Genomic DNA, 25,927 nt, shown 5'->3' on the forward strand with positions numbered 1-25,927 from the left:
TTTAATTTAAGATAGAGAAAGTTTATTCATGGAGAAAACAGTTACCGAACACCCTTGGGGCTTTTTTCATCCAACAATTAAAATTGCATTAAAAAGCCAACAGGAAGAGTTTAGACCTAAAAGAAATCTGAAGAAACTACTGCCCCTCTTTCCTTGGGCTTATATATATTTTATCTTTTAGGCAAGAGAGATAGCTGTGATTAATTTCTTTCTTAGGAGATGAGGTTTTTAGTTCCGTTGTCTTAATATATATAGGATTCTTCTGTGAAGGCCAGAGAAGACAGAAGATCAGACTTTGATGATGGCTGGAAGAATGAGGGTGAGATTAATGGCTGGTTCTTGGAACCACGATTTTACCACAAATCACTAGATGGGGTAGTTGGAGGGGTGTCAAGTTTCCCACTTATAAAATCTGAGGTATTTAAGGCTCCAATAACATGGAAACTCACTTCTATTTCCCTCACAGGTAAGAGCAGAGGTTGGGAAGACTGTTCTGGAAGGTCAGAACTCCTTGGACTTATCCCATACATTAGTGGCAACATCAAACCGGACTGGACCATGTCAAACATGTCTCTGAGCAAAGTGGCCAACTGCTTTACTCTTCAGGATGCGTTCCAAGGCAACACTGTGATCAGTGATGAGTTGCTCCCTGTCTGTTTTTGGCTTGTCTTGGTGCTAAAGTCTATGGCAATATAAGAAAGCGTGGTCGTTCACCGTAAGACCTGCCTGAGTAAAGGAACCAGCTCTCCAAGTCTCAGCTGTCAGGGTCGAGCTTCATTCGTTTTACTTGGCTACTGTCATCGTCCAGGTGGCAGAATCCTTCCAGGGTGAGGTCTCTCTGATTCTCCTCCACGGGTTCTGAAGGGAAGTCCTGGTCTGCGGCCAGTACCTGTCGGACAGTCATGTTAACACGAGCAGTTTTCAAGTAGCGGGTGCACACTTGCCAGTCCTCCTCAGAGCAGGGTTGTACCACGGAGTCTCTGGGGAGAACGGCCGGCAGAGGCGTCTCCAGGCAGCATGGCAGGCTTTCCCCCTGAGGACTTGGAAGGACTCTTGGGACTGCATGGTTCAACAGGCGACTGAAACCTGACATTACCATGATGTCACCACTGTGCATAAACATGGCTGTGGGAGCTTCGTCTCTTTTGAGGCCGCCCAGGAGGAAGATGGCAGACTGTCCAAAGCTAAAATAAAATAAGTACAACAATACACAAGAGTCAGTTCCTTTACTAACCATGGCTTGGAAAGTTACTGCCAACTGCCTTCTTTTCTCATTTCAGCTTGGCACTTACTGCTCTCACATCCTTTTTTTTTTTTAAAAGATTTACTTATTTATTTATTCATGATAGATATAGAGAGAGAAAGAGAGAGGCAGAGACACAGGAGGAGGGAGAAGCAGGCTCCATGCAGGGAGCCCGATGTGGGACTCGATCCCGGGACTCCAGGATCGCGCCCTGGGCCAAAGGCAGGCGCCAAGCCACTGAGCCACCCAGGCATCCTCTTTTTAAAACTGTGCTCAGACCCTTCTCTTCTGGCTCGTGTCTATAAGTGAACAACCCATGATCTGCTGCTCAAACTGCTCAAAGACCACAGGACTGCTACAAAATAAAATCTGAAGCAGTTAAAAAAATTTTTTTTTAAATTTTTATTTATTTATGATAGTCACAGAGAAAGAGAGAGAGAGAGAGAGACAGGGGTAGAGACATAGGCAGAGGGAGAAGCAGGCTCCATGCACCGGGAGCCCGATGTGGGATTCGATCCCGGGTCTCCAGGATCGCGTCCTGGGCCAAAGGCAGGCGCCAAACCACTGCGCCACCCAGGGATCCCCCTGAAGCAGTTAAATAAGCAGATTAAAAATTTAGTTTTACTATTACCCATATAAGTTTTGTAAGATGAATCTTTAAGATTTAAGCCTTCCAATGAATTATTTGAGTCCTTTCCTATACCATGCCTGCTCACTTTAAAGATAAGGCAATTAATAAAAGACTGTTCAGGCACTTTCTTTGTGTGATACAAGCACAGCACTTTGCCCAATTTAAACTTATGTTTAGGGAGACAAGGAGAGTACATTACTCAGGCTTCTCTGCTTTACTCTTCCCTATTCCAAAAAAGGTTGCTTCACTTCACCTTACAGCCTTCCACTTGCCTATTCCACAGACACTGACGATACCTCTCAATACAAAAGGCACGGATACCTGGGTGGCTCAGTGGTTACACATCTGCCTTCGGCCCAGAGCATGATCCTAGAGATTCGGGATCGAGTCCTGCGTCAGGCTCCCTGCATGCAACCTGCTTCTCCCTCTGCCTGTGTCTTTGCCTCTCTGTGTCTCTCGTGAATAAATAAATAAAAATCTTAAAAAAAACCACACACACACACACACAAAAGGCAGATTCCATGCATTTTAAACAAATATTATTATTATTATTATTTTTTTAAGATTTTATTTATTTATTAGAGACACACAGCGAGAGAGAGAGGTAGAGACACAGGCAGAGGGAGAAGCAGGCTCCATGCAGGGAGCCCGACGTGGGACTCGATCCCGGGTCTACAGGATCACGCCCCGGGCCGAAGGCGGTGCTAAACCGCTGAGCCACCCGGGCTGCCCAAACAGAAATATTAACTGTAATTTGGTTACTACTCTTCAGGACAAGGCTAATTTTACTTATGATATCATTGCTAAGACACCCAGAAGTAAAGACTATAGAGTCCAACCATTTCTTAAAGTCTCTGTTTTTATTTATCTTAGCTAGAAATGGTTTAGAAAAAGGTATGAAGTAATAGAAAGTAATCTCAAACCAGCTTACCTGAAAGACAGCAGGGGTTTGGAGTGATCTAGTTCAGATCTGTCTACGTGGATTCCCAGTGTAGAGTCCAATCGGTAGTAATTCAGGATACCTGCTTCAGCTCGGAAACCCTGAAATCCACAGGCTGCAGCTACTTGCTCTGAGAGGAAAGCCAGGTCAGAAGGGAAAGGTGTATAATGATCGGCTGAGTATTTCTTTGATAAAAGTAGGGAAAATAAGAAAAATAAACAATGATCTCAGGAAAACAGGAAACTGTGGCATTAAATTATCTAACTTTAATATTTTTTATCTATCTTTAAAATTTAACTTACATGTAAGACAATAACATAATTTATCCATCTGTTTTTGAGGCATCCAGTAATCTAATAATGAGATGTTCAAAATACTGAGCACCTATTACATGATAGGCACTATGCTATGCAGTGATAAATCAGACAAATTCTCTCTGCCTGGAGTCATGAAGCAATTACTAAGTCTCTCTTTGGTGTACTTTCATCCTAAATAGGATCATTCTCATAGGATAAAAAAGCAACGCAACACTGTCACTGCCAAGAGGTATTTGATGACTAACTGTAAAGTGGTATCCTGGAACAGAAAAAGGATATCAGTTAAAAACTAAGAAAACTGAAGGAAAGCTAAGAAACCATGAATGAAATATGGACTTCACTATTACTATTGAAATAATGCATTAACATGGTTCACTAATTGAGACAAAGGAACCAAAAGAATGTAAAATGTTAATAAGAGGGAGAACTGGGTGTGGGGTCTATGGGAACTCTGTACTATCTTTTCAACTTTTCTGCAAATCTAAAACTATTCTAAAATACAAAACTTATTTAAGAAAAATAAAGAAAGTAATTCAAATATGATAGCCAGTTTGATTTTGGGCCCTCAGCCCATAACATGGCTTGCTGCCCATTTTATTGGTCAGTCTGATGAGATGACATGCTCAAAACATCTAAATGGAAACTTAGACTACAGTCAAGGCAGGATGTTAAAATGGAAGTAATTTTCAGCATTTACCTTCTGGAAATGTCTATTTTTAACATGTAGAAATCACAAATATCCTTTTTCTCTTAAGTAAAACAAAACAAATCAAAGGGCAGAACACTCATTCTCTCTACCAAATCCAGCAACCAAGGAGAAGGACAAGGTGGCGGTCTCCTATGTACACGAGGGTGCAGCCTGCTCTGGCTCGGGTGAGCCTAGCCTGGCAGCCTGATGCCCCTCCTCTGTCCTGCTACTGCTCTCATGGTTCCCTCAGCCCTACAACTTCAGACCTATTAGCAAACCCACTCCTGTCTCCTGTCTCACATCTCCACTAGTGCCCTGAGGTACTCCAACTGTAGCACCAGAACCATAGCCCTGGAGATCATGTCTTCACTTTGGCAGAAGCAAGCTTTCACTTAAGGTTAAGGAAGACTTTTGTGAAAAGTCTGATGGATGGCCAAGCCTCCTCACAGATGAAATTTGTTTTATTTTTTCCTTCTTTTCCCGAACTGCCCATAAGAAGAGTTCCTATTTAATTTCCCAACACTAAGGATACAGCTAGAGAACTTCAAGGCAGTCCTCCAAAAGATGAACTACTCAGAGCTGCTATTCCAGAACTAGGTTACCTCTGTGGGTTTTCAACCCTGTCCAGACAGTCTACGCACGAATCTCCCTACTTCTCTTCCCCTTTTCTCTGATTACTCATTCAGGGTTTCTGATAATTTTTCACTCCACATTTTTCTTAGTAAATGAGAGTAACTTTAAGTCGTTGAGGAATAACAGTATTGACAATAAATATAACATTCTAAAAAAACAATAAACTAAAACAAAACAAAACAAAAAACAATAAACTAACATGTATTGTGTTAATGCATTTAACTGCTCAGAACAACCGGGCACTGCTGTAATCACGATGTGGACATTAAGTGTCTGACGTTTGCACCCTCCTTTATGAGGAATGCACTATCCCCTGGAAGGCAGATTCACACTGGGGCCAGCTAACCCAGAGAGAATCACCTGGCTATTTCCCCAAACACAGGTATCCAGTCTTCCATTGAATCTGCATTACTGAAAGTGAGAATTATACCATGAACATTTTTGTGCGACATTCATCATTATTTTAAGTAGTTAATATATTTGTTAATAAGCTGGGTTGACTGAAACTATGGAATTTTTATTTATTCATTTACTTTTTAAATCTATTATATTCTAAATCATTTATTTTATATTTTTAAAAAGATTTTAAAAATTTATTCATGAGAGACAGAGAGAGGCAGAGACACAGGCAGAGGGAGAAGCAGGCTCCATGCAGGGAGCCCGATATGGGACTCGATCCCGGGACTCCAAGATCACTCCCTAGGCCAAAGGCAGGCGCCAAACCGCTGAGCCACCCAGGGATCCCCACTATGGAACTTTTAGAAAGTAACGAGTTAGTAGGAAGATGATCTCTACTAATTGGTTTATTCAATTTATTTTCAGAATTAGTCCTTCCTTGGTGGCAAACATCTCATGCAGACAAGAGGCACTAGGCTGCCTGTGATAAAGGAGGCACTTTCAGAAGCACAGAGGTCAGCAAAGCAGCAGCTACCTCAAAAAAAAACAAAACAGAACTTTGTTAACTGTAGGACATTCTTTCCCATCTGTGTCTTGCTCAGACCTTATATAGTTGGCAAAGGTATCTTTTATGAGTTGATGGACATTATTTTACTCCAAACAGATATTACATAGAAAATAAAAGCTCAGCAAACATTAAACAATAACAGAAATAAAAGTTTTTATTAATTAATTAATTTATTTTTAAATTTTTATTTATTTATGATAGTCATAGAGAGAGAGAGAGAGAGAGAGAGAGAGAGAGGCAGAGACACAGGCAGAGGGAGAAGCAGGCTCCATGCAGGGAGCCTGATGTGGGACTCGATCCTGGGTCTCCAGGATCAGGCCCCGGGCCAAAGGCAAGCGCCAAACCGCTGTGCCACCCAGGGATCCCAGAAATAAAAGTTTTAATCGAGAATTGCTCTTGAATGCAATAAAGAAACATTTAGGGATCCCTGGGTGGCGCAGTGGTTTAGCACCTGCCTTTGGCCCAGGGCGCGATCCTGGAGATCCAGGATTGAATCCCACGTCGGGCTCCTGGTGCATGGAGCCTGCTTCTCCCTCTGCCTGTGTCTGTGCCCCTCTCTCTCTTTCACTGTGTCCCTATCATAAATATATAAAAAAAGAAAAGAAATATACATATTTAAAAAAAAAATAAAGAAACATCTATCCCTGAAACATATTTAGAGAAAGCACCAATGACTTCTGATGAAATATTATGACCTAAGGGCATATGAGAAGAAATTTTCTCTTCAGAGAAACTATTCATTCCTCTTGAGACATTGTTATCAAGAGGATTTTAAGAGATAAATGAAAGATCCTCTCACAAATTGATAATCTGATACTTTAAAAGCTTGGCCAGGAAGACATCAATCTCCTGAGCCCAAGGAGTGTAAAAGCAAAAGACCATGGAATTCACAAGGAAATCTGCATACCTTACTATCCCAGTTATAATGGTAGCCTAGGGTCACCCAGCGCAACTTCTCTAGTAAACTTCTGGGTCTCCGTTTATTCACTTCTTTATACCTGTGAAGATTGGGGGCAAAAGAAGATTTATTCACCTCAATGACAGCAATTGCCCTTTGCATGATGGAATTTGGTATTCTTTGGTATAAGTTATTATTAGTCAAGATCTTGACAGAGGAAGTGAGAACAAAGGAACTGATCAAAATATAAAAACACTAAAAAACAGGTTTGCATTTTTAAAAAAGATTTATAGATTGGGGTGCCTGGGTGGCTCAGTCAGTTAAGCGTCTGCCTTCAGCTCAGGTCATGATCCCAGGGTCCTGGAATCGAGCCCTGCTTTGGGCTCCCTGCTTGGTAGAGGGCCTGCTTCTCCCTCTCCCTCTCCCGCTCTCCCTGCCTATGTGCTCTCCCTGTCAAATAAATAAAATCTTTTAAAAAAAGAAAGATTTATATAGATGTATTCATTAGAGAGAGAAAGAGAGAGAGAGAATGTGCATGGGTGCACGTGCGTTTATGTGTGTGGTGGCAGGGGGGGTGCAAAGGGAAAGAACCCAAGCAGACTCTACTGAACAGGGAGGTGGATGCAGGGCTTGACCTCAGGACCCTGAGATCATGACCTAAGCCAAAATCAAGAGTCAGATGCTCAACTGACTGAGCCACCCAGGCACCTCCTCCCATGTTAGCATTTCTAATTTTTAGACCTTGATTCTAAATCCTTTGCTGAATGGGATCAATTTTAAATGGCAAGTCTCCAGCATGGCAATAATGATAAAAAAAGGAAAACAGAAATATCTTTACCTATCCATTGGAAATGGGACCAAGGGCACCATGGGTAATTTAAATTTGGCTAATAGAACATGTTCCATTTGGTTTGCTAGGAGTAGGTAGGGTATGATTAATCATAGCAATCACTATGTTTATAATGCTGGTGGTTTCCCAGAATTACAGGTTGGGGAAAAATTTTGGCAAAATATACATTGTATACAATCAAAAATAACTGGTTTAACATGACTTCTTCAACCCTGTATGACATAGCTTAGAGAACTGAGGCTTAGCTAACAATTAAGGACCTCTGTAATTAATTTGGTTTCTGACATCTCCTTGTTCAAATACAGGAGGTTTCTGTAAAACAGAGAGGTGCCCTTTCTGTAATTACATCTTATCTGATCAAATCTATGGGATTAACTACTCTTTTTCTAAAGAGAAAGAAGCTTCTTTGATTTACCTTTAAATATCTAAAAATACAAGAATGCTAAGTCTAATGCTATGTAATTTGCATCATTAATCGATCAAATTTTTTTTTGGTCCAAGGACCACTGCTGTTTAAAAAAAGAAAAGATTAGTCTGCTTTAGGAGTTCATATTTTGACAAGAGATGACAGATAAGTATAAGAAAAAATGAAGGGAAAGTTCAAGGCAATATGAAATCTGTACTGAACTGAATAGCACGAGATTTTGAGGGCCACTGGAATTAAGAAAAAGGAGAGCTCAAAGTTAGCTGTCTAATCAGTTAAGGCCTCAGTGGGCAATACAAGCATACCACATGAGCAGAAGCAAAGGACTTTAATTAGAGGTTCATACTGTAAGTGGCACTCGTCCTGATGTTTGACAGCGTTTACATAATAGATCCTATCTGTCCTCACAGAGTTTACATTCTTAGGACATCATGACACAGACACACATCAAGGCCAGTTGCTAAAAGGAATGGTATCAACACTGGTTTACTAAGGAGAGCAGTGCTGAAAAGAGGCAGAGCAGATCTGAATGCTATCCTTTGAAAGGCTTGCTTACAAGGTTGGTTGTTGGCAGGCATCTGGAACTTGGAATTTGGGGAGGTTCATGTCATTCCCAGAACTGCTGCTCACTGTGCCTAAACTTTCTGTGCAAAACAATATGGTTTATGTTACACAGCTGCTTTCCTTCTGAGAGTCTGAATTTGGAATGTGTCACACAGAGACTATGTGACTGGGCACTGAGCTTCATAAACAATCTTTCACACGTGTTGTCACAACTTGTTATTGGTAGAATTAAGCATACTTTGTGTGACTTCACGGGGAGAAAACCCCGGAAGATTGAGCCCGGTTTTTCCAGGACTTTGCTCAATGCATCTTTTCCCTTCACTAATTTTGGATTCTTTGAACTGGAATAAATCTTATCTACGAGGACAACTATGTGCTGAACCCTCCTGGTCAATCACCAACCTTGGGTGTGGTCTTGGGGGACACCTGGCACAAGACATGATTAGCAATTTAGGGGAAACTATATATGTGTGGCCAGTGAGTACAGCTAGCTGATGTGAACAGCTACCATGTAAAACCATCATTCATTATTTACATCTTCTATGTGTAGGAACTAAAAATGGGGGGAAAAAAAGGAATGCATAGTTACTAACACAACCTGACTTCTACCAATGTTTCTTTGGCTAAAGATACAAATAAAAGAATTCCCTGATGATCCCCTCTGGAGAACATAATCTATTTTAGTAGCTATGAGATGGAAAAATAAGGATGATCTCTCATTACTAGACTCCTGTGAATACTGTGGCTAATAGTATGTACCCAACTTAGTTTCCAAATATTAATGTTCAGGAGAATCACCTAGTTAAAACTAACAGGGCTAGACCCAGACCTATAAATTCTGATTCAGCAGGTCTAGGATGGAGCCTAAGAATCTGCATTTCTAGTAAGTTCTCAAGAGATGGGGATGCTGCTGAACCAGGGACAGTTGAGAAACACTATTCTAGCTAAAATAAAAAAAAAATACTTTCCATATTTCTAGATTGATAAAAATATCATTTTATTCTTGATGAAGAACTCATACAATTATTATATCAAAACTAGATTGATCTAAACAAATATAACAATGCAGCTCTAAAAATAATTCAGGGGGCACCTGGGTGGCTCAGTCGGCTAAGCATCTGACTCTTGATTTTGGTTCATGTCATGATCTCAGGGTTGTAAGATCGAGCACTGCATTGGGCTCTGTGCTGAGCAGAGAGCCTGCTTGGGATTCTCTCTCTCTCCCTCTGCCCCTTCTCCCAACTCCCCCTCTAAAAAAATAAAAATAATTCAGAAGGTGATGGTATTTAGACATTCGATATGGCATCACCAAACTGCTTTTACATCAAGAGTCAGTCTAAAATTCCTTAAGAACAGGGCATACACTATTATAATTAACACAGGTTTATGGAATTATAAGAAAATTGTCAAAATCATAGTAATCACCAAGCATGAGTAGAATCGTCCTGTAACATATATTTAAAATTTTGTTCTTAGGAAACCAAAAAAAGATCTGTTTTCTGCCTTAATTGTATCACTATAAGGAAGGCTCTGGGCTTTGCCTTGTATTACTGAGGGGGACTGGTGCAAGGGTGTAAAAACATTAAGCCCAGGCCATCTAACAAAAAGGAAAAAAAAGCTTAAAAGACTTGAATAGGGCAGCCTGGCTGGCTCAGCGGTTTAGCGCTGCCTTCAGCCCAGGTCGGGATCCAGGATGGAGTCCCGCATTGGGCTCCCTGCATGGAACCTACTTCTCCCTCTGCCTGTGTCTCTACCTCTTTCTCTGTGTCTCTGATGAATAAATAAAAATCTTAAAAAAAATTGTATAGTAAAAGAAAAGTTGTGATCACTGGGTGCACCATTTTGAGGATGATTCTACACACAAATACACATTTTGTGTAATGTGTCAGACCCATGTAGATATAAGGTTCCACCTGTCACTTCCTATTTGATAACACAATTTCAATTTTTGTCTTTGTATTGAATTTCTGGTAGGAAAGTAACATTATAAAACTTGCCTTCAAGATATGAGCAGGGCAGGCCAACACTAGCCATTTCCTGTCTTAGCACTACTTGGGGACCATTCTGGTCCCTGTGACCTTTGGGTAACAAAGACTCCAAAAAATTCACTCTCGAACACTGTGAATTGTTTAAGGCCAAAACCAAGTTTAACACACTCCCAGATGACCTTCAAGCAGGAAATACTGATGGATTAATACAGAGAGTACGCTGTTCTCTTTTTAAACCCGACCTGTCCAAAAGGTGGCCAAGAAGGCTCAGTGCCAACAGAGCTGCCAAATCCAGTCTAAGGAATGCGCAGGATATGCTGGCATCTAACTTTGAATCTTTATCCAATTATCCAAAAGAATGTTTTCAAGCAAGTATGACCTTGATTCTTGGTTCTTACTACAAAGAGAAAAACACTAAGCTCCCTGCCCTTGTTGTAGCTCTAGGCACCAGCAGGAGGACGGATGGGCAAGCTGGCCACCTTCTCCCCTGGATAGCAGTTTGCTCACTTTCTGTCATGGATAAGCGCTTTCTCTAAGTGCTGGTATTTCTCTCCACAATCACATCCCATAATGCTTCTTTCACCTGCATCCTAGCTGGGTGGAAATGAACTGTCCTGCTTGTCCACTCTTTGTGTAGTGGGTAGTTTGTCTCATAACTAAGCGCTGGTATTTCCTTTCCTGTCTCATAACTAAGTGCTGGTATTTCCTTTCCTTCCTTGTTTCAAGGAACAGTAGTGAATTACTGAAAGCAAAAGTACTCAGGCAGAAAAGATCTCAGGTTGTTTATGATAAAAAGCCTTAAAAATCCTATTACAAATATTTTTATTTTTTAAAAAAATATTTTATTTATTCGTGAGAGAGACACACACAGAGGGGGGCGGGGGCAGAGACACAGGCAGAGGGAGAAGCAGGCTCCATGCAGGGGGCCTGATGCGGGACTTGATCCCGGGTCTCCAGGATCATGCCCTGGGCTGAAGGTAGGCGCTAAACTGCTGAGCCACCCAGGGATCCCCCTTTCTTCTTCTTTATTTAAAGAATTTATTATTTATTTATAAGAGACACAGAGATAGAGAGGCAGCGACATAGGCAGAGGCAGAAGCAGGCCCAATGTGGGACCCTGGGATCACCCCCTGAGCCAAAGGCAGACGCTCAACCGCTGAGCCACCCAGGTGTCCCAAATATTTTTTTCAATCATTTAAAACAATTTTTATTTACTTAAGTAATCTCTACACTCAATATGGGAATTGAACTCACAATCCCAAGATCAAGAGTTGCTCTACTGACTGAGCCAGCTGCACACCCCACTTTACTATGGTCTTTATGTGTAACTCCCATATCTCCCTCTGACTTCATTCCCAACTCAGTTCCCTATTTCCAAAGGTATACTGGACATCTCCATCTGCATACTCCACAGGTATTTCAAAAACTTGAATCCTTAAACTACACTAAGGATTATCTCTGCTCCTTCTCCTCTAATCCTATTTCCATTAAAAATCTTAATATATATAATGTTAAAATGAACATGGAGATGCAGATATCTTTTTGAGACAGTGATTTTGTTTCTTTTGGATATATACCCAGAAGTGGAGTTATTAATCTTCTGGTAATCCTATTTTTAAATTTTATAATCTTTTTTAAAAATTTTTATTTATTTATGATAGTCTCACACACACACACACACACACACACACACACACACACACACAGAGGCAGAGACACAGGCAGAGGGAGAAGCAGGCTCCATGCACTGGGAGCCTGATGTGGGATTTGATCCTGGGTCTCCAGGATCGCGCCCTGGGCCAAAGGGCAGGCGCTAAACCGCTGCACCACCCAGGGATCCCTAATTTTTTTAATCTTCGAAAAAATTTTATTTATTTATTTATTTTTAACATTTTTTTGAGGAACCTTCACAGTTTTACATAAATAATTACAGTGTTATTTACAACAGCCAAAACAAAGAAACACCTGAGTGTCCATTGATAGATGAATGGGATAAAGAAAATGTGATACACAACACATAATACAAGTATTATCTAGCCATAAAAACAGAAATCCTACCTTTGTGACATGAACCTTGAGGGCACTGTGCTAAGTGAAATGTCAAACAGGCAAAGACAAATACTATATGATCATACTTACATGTGGTATCTAAAAAATCTAAACTTGTAGAAACAGAAAAGACTGGAAGCTGCCAAAGGTAAGCGTGGGTGGGTATGGGTGAGGTGACAATGTGGTCAAAATGTACAAACTTCCAGTTACTTATAAGTAAGTTCTGAGGATTTAATGTACAGCATGGTGACTACAGTTAACAATACTGTATTGTGTTATTTCCTAAGAGAGTAGATTTTAAAAGTTCTCATCATGAGAAAAAAATTTCTAACTATGTGAGGTAACTGTTGTTAACTCACCACAATAACTGTTTTGCAATATACACATATCAAATTGTTGTACACTTCGAACTAATATAATGTTTTATGTCAATTACGTCAATAAAACTGGGATAAAACCCCATTTTTACCCTAGAAGTGCTAGCAATAAATTTGTGGATAATCCTTAACTTGTCTCTTTTTTATGATCTCTTGGTCACCAAGCCTTGCTGACAATGTCTTTTCCAGGCCTTTATCATTTTTTGTATGGCTTTTAAGCTAAATTCTCTTTAAATTAAAAAAAAATTTAAATTTATTCATGAGATACAGAGATCCCAGGATCACGACCTGAGCCAAAGACAGATGCTCAACCACTGAGCCACCTTGGTGCCCCAAGCTAAATTTTTTATTGTGTTTTTGCAATGACTGTATTTTCAGTCCATTTTCCTCACTGCCAGAAAAATTACCTTTCTAAAGTGAAAAATCTGTTATTAATCTGATGAATTCCCACTGTTTATAGGATAAAGCCCATACTTGCCGTAAGGCATGCAACCCCCCCTTACATTTTCTGGTTCTCACCTTTCTAGTCTCACCTCCTATCTTTTCCCATAGGGTGCCCTACCCTCCATCTTTCAATTTTGGCCATACAGTTTTCTCTACTAAAATGCCCTCTTCTCTCCTATTCTACTCTCTGTACGGCAGATTTTTCCGACTTGCTTTTTCACACACAGTTTAACCTTACTTCTTCAGGGAAATCTTTTTCCTAGTTTCAGGCTCTCCCTCCACTGTGCCCCTATAGTACGCCTTGCAACTTCTATTTGCCTACAGGCTTCGGTGTAAATTCTAAATTCCGTAGGTAAGTACCCAAATTCTTCCTTTAACAGTCCCTTCCTCAAAGGCAGGGACTTTAATCTTCCTATCTCTCTTACCATCAGATATTTCCTAAAATACAAAAGTATATTATTTAATCAATTAATGAAAATAAGATGGAAAGGTACTATATAGTCTTTAATTGATCCTTCTCAAATTCAGCAAGGGGCTATTAATTTAAAATAATATTTAAAAAGCGCTTTCTAGTATATACAAAGAACTGTGGTAGGCATCAAGGTTACAAACACTTCAAGGTCTGAGGCAGAGGAGGGGCATGACAGGCAATGGGAGGGAGAAGGGCACCATGACTGGATACACTATAACAAGTGCTTATAACAGCATCAGAAAGAGTCTTAAAGGAGTGGAAAAGGGAAGGGACTAATTCTGTGTCCACACTGAGGATATTAATGGGAAAAGCGTTCACACATACAAAAATGAATGTAAAGTATTTCACAAGCTAAGTCATGGGTTAGAGAAAGCAAAGTTGCTTTATTTGAATTAATATGTCCCCTTGTCTTATTCTTTAAAAAGTTATTTTTGAATAGATAATATATTCACAAAATTCAAAAGGTATAAGAAAGAACCCACTAATTAATTCCACAATATTTATTTGGTAATTACCAAGCACTGAAGACTAAAAACAGAGGGCAAGGCGATAAAGAGTAAATGAAAATGGCAGACTATTTTTAATTTAATGATAAGGGAATCGTCTCTTATAAGATGACAACACCCAAAAGACTTGAAGGAAGCAAATCATTGGTTAGTTTTTTTTTTTTTTTGTTTGTTTTTTAAGATTTTATTTGACAGAGAGTATAAGCTGGAGGAACAGCAGGCACAGAGAGAGCGAGAAACGGGCTCCCTGCTGAGCAAAGAACCCACCATGGGACTTGATCCCAGGACCCTGAGATCATGACCTGGGCCAAAGGCATACGGCCAACTGACCAAGCCACCCAGGTGGTCTAAGTCATTGGTTATCTAAAGGAAGAGCTTTCCAAGTAGAAGGAACAGTTTGTACAATAATGTGAGCATGTTTGATGTGTTTAAAGGAACAGCTGGAGGCTACAAAAGCTGGAGCAGAATAAATGAAAAGGAATGGCAGTAGGTAAGATTGGAGAGATGGCTGGGGGCTGGTTCACCAAGGTCTTATAGGCTATGGTAAAAACTTTTGATTTATTCTAAGGTGATGGAGTTGCATTAATGAATTTTCACTGGCCTTTGTCCCTGGTTCTTGGGAGAGAGCTTTTATTTATTTAGTATATCTTTTTATTGGAATTTGATTTGCCAACATATAGTAGAACACCCAGGGGGGAGAAAGCTTTTAAATCCTAAAATTTCCAGGAGGAATTGGAGTATCTTTGTTTCACAGTGGGCCCTAGGACCACAGTTAAGGAGATAATTCAGGATGTGAGCTTGTCAAGCTAGAAAGACCAACCATGTTAATTAGAGGGATTGAGGCTTTCAGTCAAGTGATGTTAGATGAACCTCAGGGGCTGGTTTGGGGGCTAGATATTGAGTAAAATCATGTAGCTAATAATTCAATCATGCCTAAATAGTGAAACCTTCCAAAAAAACCAAATACTAAGTTTGGGAGAGATTCATGGGAAAATGACACATCCTGATTCCATGGAAATTCTGCATTCAGGACCCTCCCAGACATTGTCCTACATGTTTCCTTGTTGAATGGTCCTGATTTGTATCTTTTTTTAAAAAAATATTTTATTTATTTATTCATGAGAGACACAGAAAGAGAGAGGCAGAGAAATAGGCAGAGGGAGAAGTGGGTTCCATGCAGGAAGCCTGATGTGGGACTCGATCCTGGGACTTGAGGATCACGCCCTGAACTGAAGACGTAGGCAGATGCTCAACCACTGAGCCACCAAGGCATCCCTGTATCCCTTATTTATTTATTTTTAAGATTTTATTTATTGATTGATGAGAGACACAGAGAGAGAGAAAGAGGCAGAGACACAGGCAGAGGGAGAAGTAGGCTCCAGGCAGGGAGCCCGATGTGGGACTCAATCCCAGGTCTCCAGGATCACACCCCTGGCTGAAGGTGGCACTAAACCTCTGAGCCACGGGGGCTGCCCCCCTGTATCCTTTATAATAAAACTGTAATCATAAGTACAAATGCTTTCCTGAATTCTGTGAGTTGTGAACTTGAGAGGGTCATGGTTATGGAACGCATAATTTGTAGTCAGTTTGTAGTCAGTTGGTCAGAACTGTGGGTAGCTAGGGATCTCCCAAACTTGTGGCTGGTGTCAAAAGTGACAGTGACTTGGTTGGAGGGCATGCTCTCAACTTGTGATTATCGACTTTGAATGACTGCATCAGAACTGAACTGCAGTACTACAGATGAGAAACTGTAAGAGAGGTGCTTTGATTCCTACACTTAATTAGAAAACAGACTGAAGAGAGGCGCCTGGGTGGCTTTGACTTTTTGCTCAGGTCATGATCTTGGAGTCCTAGGATCAAGCCTTGTAGCAGGCTACCCATCCAGTGGGGAGTCTGCTTTTCTCTCTGCCTTACCCCCTCCCCCCACTCATGCGCATATGCATGCACATTCTCTCTCCCTCAAATAAATAAGTAAAATCTTAAAAAGAAGAAAACAGACTGAAGAGGCATTAGAACAAACACAGGGAGACAGGCTAGGAGGCTATGCAGTAAATGGTGGTGGCTTAGTCTAAGGTGGCTGTGACAGAGATGCTGAAAATCGATTTTACTTATTATGACGGTAGCCCTACTATATTTGCTAAAGAGTTGGATTTAAGATCTTTGAATGGCTGCACAGTGGCTATATTCTACTGCTGTGGTATGTTATACTTGGTTTACCTGATCTCTTGCTGACACTTAAATTGTTTCTCATTTTTTCCATTATGAACAATGCCGCAATAAAGATGCATATACCTAGCTACTATAGTCTTGTGCAAGAATCTCTAGCTACACTATCACTCACAATAAACTCTGAATGAAATAGCCCTAATTTTGTCAACAGATCTATTTTTTCCTCTAAGTTCAAGTCTTTCTTCATTTCCTACTTAAAAGTTTCTCCTCTGGGGGAAAAAAAAAGTTTCTCCTCTGACCATAGAAAGTTAAAATGGAAAGGATCCTTAGAGGTCTTCTGGTTCAACAGCTCTCAATACAGATGTTACGGTCAATAATAAGAATCTCTAGGGAAACTAATCTTCTTCAGTGATAGACCCTCTTTCTTTCTGACTTGCTCTGGGAAAGTGGGGAGAGCTAGCATGTATCGTCCAGGTTGATTCTGACCATGATCCAACCACCTGAAATGGCTTATCAAGTCCAATCCCTTTGTTCCCAAATGAGGAAATCCAAATATATATCATATAATGAAAGAGGAAAAATAAAGTCCTAATCGATTTTTGATGCCATCAGCAATGTCTGAGCCTATCACTTTCTTCCAATCCTTGACAACAGAAGACCACCGTATTTTTATTTTTGCTGATTTGCTAGATAAAACAAAACAAAAACCCCTCACCACTGTTTAGAGAATGATTTATTAAAGAGGTTCATCTGAACTATCTTAGAAAATGACAATTCAGATTTATGCAGTCATTTGTCAGAAGGAAAAAAATCAATTACTTGAAAATACAGGCTGGTTTAACAGCAAACTCTAATATTTCTAATTTCAATCAACCATAACCTTCCTTTACTTTCAGTTCTAAAGAAGACGTCACTGAAAGCTTACAGAGGGTGTTTCCCACTGCTCCTTTGCCTTTCCCATAACCTGCAGACCAAGAAGTCTTGAAAGGAAAACCAATGAGTTTTAGGTTTCTTTGCCTGTTTCAACTAAAGGAAATCTTCTATTTCCCCTATGGAATTAGTATAGACACAGTTTAGGAAGAGTGAACTATTAGAGATCCTGAGTTCAAATAAAATACACAAAGCCAGCACAGTGGTTTTAATAGGCTGTTCTAAAGATGTCTCACATACTACCTTGTTTAATCCTCATACTATTCAGCGAGGGAAGGAGTACTATGAGGCATAGAAAGGTTAAGAAACTTGCTAAAATTTATACATCTAGTAATTGGCAGACCTGAGATGTGAACCCAGGCGATTGGACTCTGGACCTAGTGCTTTAGGTCACTAAACCCTTTATCCTCTGGCCTTAATCTAACTTTTCTGCTTCATCTCTTACCAATTCTATCCATCACTTTCAGGAAACATGTTCTATAAAATACCTCTAATCTAGCCACCTGAATGACTGTTCCCATAATATCGTATAAATTCTATCTCTGTACCTGCCAAACTATTTAATTATGTCTCTGCCCTCAACTAACTTACAAATTCCTTGAAAGCAGGACCTGTGTCTTATCTGTCTTTGAATCTCTAACACTCAAGCACAGTATCTGATGCATAGTGGACACTCAATAGGTATTTGTTGAACAAACACACGAACTCCCATATCCTATGCTATTTCACAGACCAATTTACTCTGCCTTGAATATTACCTCTTTGCTCAGTCTGCTTTCTCTACCCCAAACAGCTTTCTTGCTTTTGACAGGAAAACTCCTAATTGCTTCTGAAGACCCAGTTCAAATGGAAGGAGGAAAAAGAGGAAATAGATACAATTAAAAAATAATTTTTTCTTCTTTTGACATCTCTTTCTGCCTAGAGGAATTATTTCTCCCTCCGGCCTCCAGAGCATTTTTCTGAACACCTATCCTAACACTTTCTAAGCTCTATTATAATAATTATTCCTGTTGACATTGAATTCCTGCCACAGACTATGCACTTCTGAATACAAGGACTGTGTCCTGTGAATCTTTGTACTTCCAGTGCTTATAGCATCATGCCTGGGACACAACTAACCTTCAATAAATACTTGTGGAATGATGGGGCACCTGACTTAAAAAACTTAAAAAACACCATACACACACATACACATATTTATTTATTTACATATTTGTATTTGTCAATGAATAAAGGTTGATTCAACATTAAGGTGCACAGATTAGTTTTCATGAGGAACAACTGACCTACCATAAAATTCTTAGTAGCAGTTTCTACTAACTGCTACTAACTAACTAATTCCTAACTTCATCTAGGAAAGCAGAAATAAAGAGCTTTTAGTGTTAATTTTTTCTAGAATATTAAGTCTTCAAAGAAACTCACTTTATTTTTTAAAAAAATATTTTATTTCTTTATTTGAGAGCGAGTGAGAGCACAAGCCAGGTGGAGGGGCTCTCCTGCACTGCGCAGAGAGCCTGAAACGGGGCTAGATCACAGGACCCAAGATCATGGTTTGAGCCAAAGGCAGGCGCCTAGCTGACTGAGCCACCAAGGTGCCCCAGATTTTACTGTTTAAATAATCTCCACACACAATGTGGGGCTTGAACTCTCAACCCCAACATCAAGTTACATGCTTTACCACCTGAGCCAGCCAGGTTACCTGGCTGGAACTCACTTTAACTAGAAAAAGGGCTGAAGCTGAATGAAAATGGACCAGCTGATGATTAATGAGGATGAATCTGAGATTCAAGCTATGATAAGGAAATCTTTAAAATGGATCTCAATTTAATGTAACTGTCAAGCATTTGTCCAAATGTTCCCAGGGGAAAGAATATAATTGTGCTGTATTTGCATGGAAACAAGGAAAAATAGGTCAGTTAATTTCACTGCATTGTTCTGGGGTAGTTCCTCTAAAGATGTGCAGTGACCTAAGCTGAATATGAACACTTACCTGAGGAGCTCTTTGCTCTGTTCCCACAAGTCCTGGGTCTCTTCTTGGCTCATGTGCTTGTCCAGATTACATACATTAGGTTTCTGGGAATATAATTTAAGGCACTGCTTCACCCAGTGCCACTGGTAACCTGGGAGGAAGGGGTTTGGGATGAAAATAAATCCTATCCAAAGATGGGGAAAAAAAGGAGAGAAGGAAATTCTCTGTCAGTTGAGATAATTTATTTTCGTTGACATCCTTATACCTACTACTTTATTACTTATTCCCCATCCCCTTTTGCTCATGCTTTATGGCTTCCACATTTATAAGCATATGCTTCTATTCTCCAATTTCAGAGGAAGGAGAGAGAAAAACAAATTCTCAGGAAAAATAAATACTCCACAATTATTAACTGTTACTCCAAAGCAAACTTTAGAATTGATAATGCCAAGTCACCCTCAAATTTGTACTAGGTATTTATCATTTACAAAGATAGTAGCTGCTTCCTGCTATTACTACCTTTGTGATATCTTAGTGTTCCCCCTTGGCCTTTTTTGTTTTCTAATATCTGTCTAACAATACTTATATTAAATTCTCTCAGTTAAAATAATTGGTGTGACTTCTGCCTCCTGTTGAAATCTGAATGACAGAACAGGGAAGAGAAATAGTGTGAAGTACATCTGCTCAGTATGGCATGATGCAAATACCTACAGCATGTGTGCTGAAAAGGTCTTTTGTGATCTTGTACGTAATCTAACGCCATTTTTCTCCCGTGTAGAAAAGGAATAACAATATTTACCCAGAATCCTTTGTGTGGTAAGGATCCATTCATCAAACATTCAACAAACACACACTATGTACTTTCTTAAGAATTAGAGATGAAAAACTGTCCCTAGTGAAGCCCCTTGGAGAAAGGACAGCAGTGATTTTTTTTTTAAGATTTTATTTATTTATTCATAGAGACACAGAGACATAGGCAGAGGGAGAAGCAGGCCCAATGCAGGGAGCCTGAGGTGGGACTCGATCCCAGGTCTCCGGGATCATGCCCTGGACTGAAGGTGGCGCTAAACTGCTGAGCCACCTGGGCTGTCCAGGACGGCAGTGATTTATGCAGATAACACCTTGCAGAAGACTGGGTATGAAAGGAATCGAGTTTGAGGAGCAGTCATGGAAGAATAAAGAATTTAAGAGTAGATTTATGTTTTTTGGGGGGTATGGAAAAGTCTAAGCATGATTACAGATTATGAGGAAAGAACTAGCAGAGAGGAAAAAAAGACGGGAAAGGAGCAGAGCAAGGTCTTGAAAACTGGAAGAGATTAAAGAAGGTGGGATCAACAAGGTGAAGGGACTGGCTTTGAACAGAAGGTGCTCCTCTTCCTCTAAAATCGGAGGACAGGAATGAGAACATTTGTTTCTGAGTGTTTTTGCCACTTTTGCATTTCATGACTAGCAAAATTCTCCAAATAATTTAAGAGTGTGACAAGACTGTCAATATTTTGAGAGGGGAAAAAAAAGACATGAAAAAATCCCCAGCAACTTACCCACCTAACAGCATTATTTCACAAAATAAAGATTATAACATTCCCTCAAATACTGGATACCACTGACCCAGTGACAGACAGATGAATGAATACCTCTTAAAGCAATCTACTCTAGACAACTGCTGGCCTTCTTTTTATTGAATTAAAATTTGCCTTTAAATTTTCATGCATTGATCTTATTAGATTGGGACACATAGAGCAACCCCCAAATTAGTTTCTTGGTCTTTAAAAAATACCTCTAGCTTTCCAGCTAACATTTATCAATCATTTACTGTGTGCTAGGCAGACCCAAGTACTTTAATGTACTCACATTTAATCTTCATAAAAACCTTACAAAGTGAGCATCTTTTTCACATTTTATGCATCAGGAAACTGAGACCAAGAGATATTAAGAAATTTGCCCAAGGTCACACAGTGGATGGTAGAATGATGACTTGAACCCAGGTAGCTTGGGTGTCAGAACCTTAACCACTAGTATGCAATGCTCCCATCCCTTTGTGTGTATGACAACCTTTCAAATGTTGAGTGCTGTCAGGTTCCCTCTCAGGTTTTACTCTTCTTTCAGACCCTGACCTGCTCATTCTTATAAGGATAGGTTGTGGTTACTTAGGTTCTTTCACAATAAGCAGAATCCAGAAGGAAACACCATCCTTCGGATCAAGTCTGAATAAGGGGAGACTGTCATTTTCCATGTTCTGGACATTGCACTTTTATTAAATGCAGCTTACAATGTTAGGGAAGATAGAATGAAGTCCCTAAGGACAAAATGAGGTACGAACTCACAAAATGTGAGTTGTGTGAAATCCTAGAAAACCTCAAAATTAATATTGGACAATAGAAAACCAAAGTGGGGTTGAAAACTCTGTAGTCTGAACAACGTGTTAAGGGAAGAGGGCATAGGAACAGAGAAACACAGCCTTGAAAATAGAAGATAGGCCTGAAAGGTCAAGGGCAGCCTTCAAGAACAGAAAGTACATAAAAGACTACTGGTGATGCACACTCATTCATCCAAACTCACAGGGAGCCATGCTGTGACTCTTCTTTCATGAAGAACTAAAGTGCATGACAGCTTTTAGGTAAGTATTGAAGCCATTATGCTGTCCTATATTATTAACAAATACATCAGTAGTCCTAACATACTAAGAGTATGACACAGACCTGGCCCGTGGCATAATGAAAATTAGTATTTTTTTTAAAGATTTTATTTATTTACTCATGAGAGACAGAGAGGCAGAGGGAGAAGCAGACTCCTTGTGGGGAGCCTGATGTGGGACTTGATCCCAGGACGCTCAACCACTAAGCCACCCAGGTGCCCTGAAAATTAATTATTTCTTTTTAGGAATTCTTCTTGCTTTTAATCCGTATTTGAAATCACAAATACAATGTTAACTTTATGTTCTCTCCAAGAAAAAGGATGACAGATAAAAGATTATATGGCCAAATAAGGTATTTCTGTATTTTCTAAATAGCTCATAATAATTAATCTACAATGGCCCCACAATTAAAAAAAAATAATAATAAGGGCACTTGTCTGGCTTAGTCAGTATGATGTGACTCTCAACCTTAGGGTTGTAAGTAGAGGTTACTCAAAAAAAAAAATTAAAAACATTATCCATTTTTCATTATGTTCTTAATTTCTGTATCTGTAAAGTGAGCTACCCAATATTACTGAAGTTCAAAATGCTAGATTATTTAGCCTATTAGGACTTATGATCCTATTAACTCTAATGTTCTTTTCAAAAGCTCAGTCTTAATATCAACAATTTTTAAGTTGTTGTGTGTTTTTTCCCCACACGAGAACACAGATATTTTGTGACTAGAGCAACTATTATGAATTATTCGATTATTCAATGTAGTTCTTCTGCCAGAGTAGGTGTTTGGAGTTGTGGCAGGGAGCTCAGAATCAATGTCCTAATTTTTTATTTGTATCTGGTGTGTCACTTTCTGTACTGTAAGGGAGGCACTACTGACCCCTATCCTAACTTTTGGGAGTGTTAAATAGATGTAAATCTTTGATGAGGGAGAATTTAAAAGGAGTTTGGGAGTAAAATATTTGTGTTTAGTTTTCATGTACTATAACTCCTCCCCTAAAATTAGACAAATGATTAAATGATTTTGTTTTCTGAGGTCAGTTGCACTCACCAGGATAGCCTTGGAGTCCATAGGCTTGCCACTTGCTGACTGGCTGAAGTCCTGCTCTATGTGCATCCTGGTCACTGACAGAAGACACACTCAGCTGAGATTTGACCACCTGACAGGAAGGAAAGAGAAATCAGAGGGCTAAAGCTATTTTGCAGGTCAGCTCTGAGAATTCCAAATTTCTGAAGATATTTCTGGTATAAGGCAAAATTAGGAGTCCTAAGTCTGGGCTCCTAAACTCAGTTCTACCACTTGGTTGATGTAAGACTTACAGAAGTCACTTCTTAGAGCCTCAGTTTTCTCATCTATGTACTAACAAATACTAGAAAGTGATTTAAAATTAAGCAGTAATGAGAAGCAGGATGATTTTGGCCTTCCAGATTACCTTTTTGGATGACACCACAGCTTTGTGGATTTCTTGTAAGATTAAATTGTGGGCAGCCCGGGTGGCTCAGCGGTTTAGCATCGCCTTCAGCCCAGGGCGTGATCCTGGAGACCGGGATCGAGTCCCATGTCGGGCTCCCTGCATGGAGCCTGCTTCTCCCTTTGCCTGTGTCTCTGCCTCTCTCTCTGTGTCTCTCATGAATAAAATCTTAAAAAAAAAAAAAAAAAAAAGACTCTAAATTGTGAAAAGTGTACTGAAATGTCCTGTCAGAATTCTATTCACCTCAATGTGGCCCAACATAATGCTTCCAAGGCACTAGTACACAGTTGCTATTTAAACAAACTCATGAGGAACAACAGGCAGGGGAGGTTAAGAGACTGGAAGAGAGTGCTCCAACCAGACAGAATAACTGTTTCAGTAACACTAGAAAGTTTGTTTGCTAAAAGCAGAATATTTATTCTCTTTTAGATTAGATGAAACTTCAAATTTAAACTCAGAGCTTTTGCCTTTGTTAGTTACTTAGAAATTAAGCTTTTCAGGAGCTCAAGTTTTCTTTGCATATAAGAGCATCTTACTGATGGCTCATTAAATTGGTTAAGGGATCCAATATTTAGTCACTGAAGACAGAGGACATTCATAAAACAAGTATTCTTTATTCTTCCATTAATAATAAACTTAGAGGGGAGCCTGGGTGGTTCAGTCGGTTGAGTGTCTGCCTTCAGCTCAGGTCATGAGCCTGGGGTCCTATAATTGGCCCCATATCAGGCTCCCTACTTGCTTGACAGTCTGCTTCTCTTTTTTACTCTGCCTGCAGCTCCCTCTGCTTGTGCTCTGTCAAATGAAGCAATAAAATCTTAAAAAAACTCTGAAGAGTCTGTCTTGTCTTAGAATACATCAAATGCTCTCTTCCAAAATGACATGATCACTTATCCTATTAACTTCACCAAGAGTAGAGATTTACAGAAAAAAATACCAAGTAGTGGCTGGTGTATTACCAGTCTCTGTAATAAAATGTTATCTGGAACTCTGAGCCAGGTACTGGTTAAGATGTTTTTATTTCAAACATTTTGTAACTATTTCTTAAATAGACTATACTTAATAGTCCACTGTAATTGAGCAACACCCTCCTATCTGAAGTTTGTAGACCTCCATGCCAAGCTGAAACAAACCTCTGTGTTTCAAAAAAGGTTCTCCTTCCTCCCTTGCCTGTTAGCCATGATTTTCTTCCCTGCTCATCACTTGCTCTCATAGCAACTTCTCCAATTTGCTACTTTCAATCCATTTTGAGCTGGGGAACTAGTTACCCTTTTTTTTTTTTTTTTAAGATTTTATTTATCATCAGAGACACGGAGAGAGAGGCAGAGACATAGGCAGAGGGAGAAGCACTAAGTTTTATATACTCAATGGATAGGACATTTATTGAGTGCTGTTTGATACTGTGCTAGACACAATATCCTTTTCTCAGAGGCTTGCTTACATTCTAAAAAGTATGTTTTTTTTTTTTTTTTTTTGAGAGAGTGAGTGTCAGCACAGCAAGGTGGGCAGGAGAGAATCTTAAGCAGGCTCTGCACTGAGTGTGGAGGGGAATCGACCTGGTGACACTGAGATCATGATCTGAGCTGAAATCCAGGCAGATGCTTAACCAAGGCACCCTCATTCTGTAAGTATTTAAGCACTGCAGCAAAACATAGGCTAAAGGAACTGAATGAGGGTCTGAAGGTCTGTCCGTGTATATTATTCTTAGAGTGCAAACTTTCTGTCAGTGATTTTGACAACTCTAAGACCATTTCTGCTAACAAATGAAGCTCCTAGAAAGCGGAGTTCTTGACAAACATGGTATTGCTGTAGCTCCAATTTTGTTCCGAGCTGTTACTAAGCTTAGAAAGAACCCTTCAACCAGCCATCTGTGGACAACATCAAGGGCAAATTAAGGGATCAGGGATTCCTAGTGTTACAGCGGTTGTAAAGAAATTATGCATTATTGTATAGTTGAAATTTCCCCTGTGCCCTCTGTCATCCTTTATGTTTCTTTTCTTACTTTCTATGGGGGAAAGGTAGAAATAATGGGCAGCGCTTGGATTCGTGTGCCCTTTATTTTCAAAAGTGCAGAGATTACCTCAATCTTTCAACGCCCTCTTTCTAAAAGGCCCGGAGACGACAGGAACTAGTTTTATGGACAACGGTTTAATTAACATTGATCTCTCTCAATTCTGGGATAACTCGCGTAGTTCTTTCTTTTTTTTTTTTTTCCCAAGCTGCTGAGTGCTATCCTAACATCTACGAATACGGTTTATGGATTTTCACACACATCAAAGTAGAGATGCAAATGCACACTTAATGTTAGGCACGAACACCAATTCCCAAGCATTCTTTGAGGCCGCAGCCAGGAATGGCCGAGTGGAGATGCCGGCAACGCAGCTCTTCACGCCAAAGTGAGACACTTCGTGGACAATTAAACTCCGCGCCCACGGAGAGCGGGAATTACTAAGAGTCTGGAAGAGAAAAGAGGTGAGCAGGGCCCTAAAGGTCCTCCAAGAAGCCGGGAGAGGTCAGCTGACCCGGGGCGCGGTCCTCTCCTCTGTCCGTACCTTGCGGGCACCAGGCCCCGTGCCCCGGGCTGTGTGGGCCGCCGAGAAGTCAATGACTGCTCCCAGGTCTGCTGTTCCCGGGCGGCTCTGCCGGTAGAAGCGGAAAAGCTTCCGAAAAGCGTCCTCCCCTGGCTCCGCCGCAAGCGTCGCTACAGAGCCCACGGCCGCCGCCATCTTCCCCATGTCGTCGTCCGGGTTCTTCTGACCCGGAAGCAGAT

General features: G+C 40.2%; 1 protein-coding gene across 1 annotated transcript; it reads right to left on the bottom strand.

Moving 5' to 3' along the window:
• On the bottom strand, positions 1 to 25,926 carry ALKBH1 (alkB homolog 1, histone H2A dioxygenase). The gene is made up of 6 exons (XM_072839515.1): positions 25,710 to 25,926; positions 22,740 to 22,848; positions 19,078 to 19,240; positions 6,324 to 6,414; positions 2,806 to 2,999; positions 1 to 1,184 (listed from the first exon to the last, which is right to left on the bottom strand). Exons 1-6 carry the CDS (start codon positions 25,890 to 25,892, stop codon positions 755 to 757), a joined length of 1,170 nt encoding a protein of 389 aa, XP_072695616.1. The 5' UTR covers positions 25,893 to 25,926; the 3' UTR covers positions 1 to 754.
• Between the last annotated feature and the right edge of the window lies 1 nt (position 25,927).

The sequence above is a fragment of the Canis lupus genome, chromosome 9 (assembly GCF_048164855.1).
Source record: "Canis lupus baileyi chromosome 9, mCanLup2.hap1, whole genome shotgun sequence".
In the NCBI taxonomy this organism is placed as follows: domain Eukaryota; kingdom Metazoa; phylum Chordata; class Mammalia; order Carnivora; family Canidae; genus Canis; species Canis lupus.

Excerpts from the sequence above, each read along its gene's own strand:
- ALKBH1 (XM_072839515.1), bottom strand. The coding sequence starts at position 25,892 with ATGGGGAAGATGGCGGCGGCCGTGGGCTCTGTAGCGACGCTTGCGGCG. Across the intron at positions 19,241-22,739 it reads TGGACTCCAAGGCTATCCTG|GATTTATTTTCATCCCAAAC; the intron begins GTGAGTGCAACT and ends ATCTTTGGATAG. Across the intron at positions 3,000-6,323 it reads ATTATAACTGGGATAGTAAG|AAATACTCAGCCGATCATTA; the intron begins GTATGCAGATTT and ends CTTTTATCAAAG.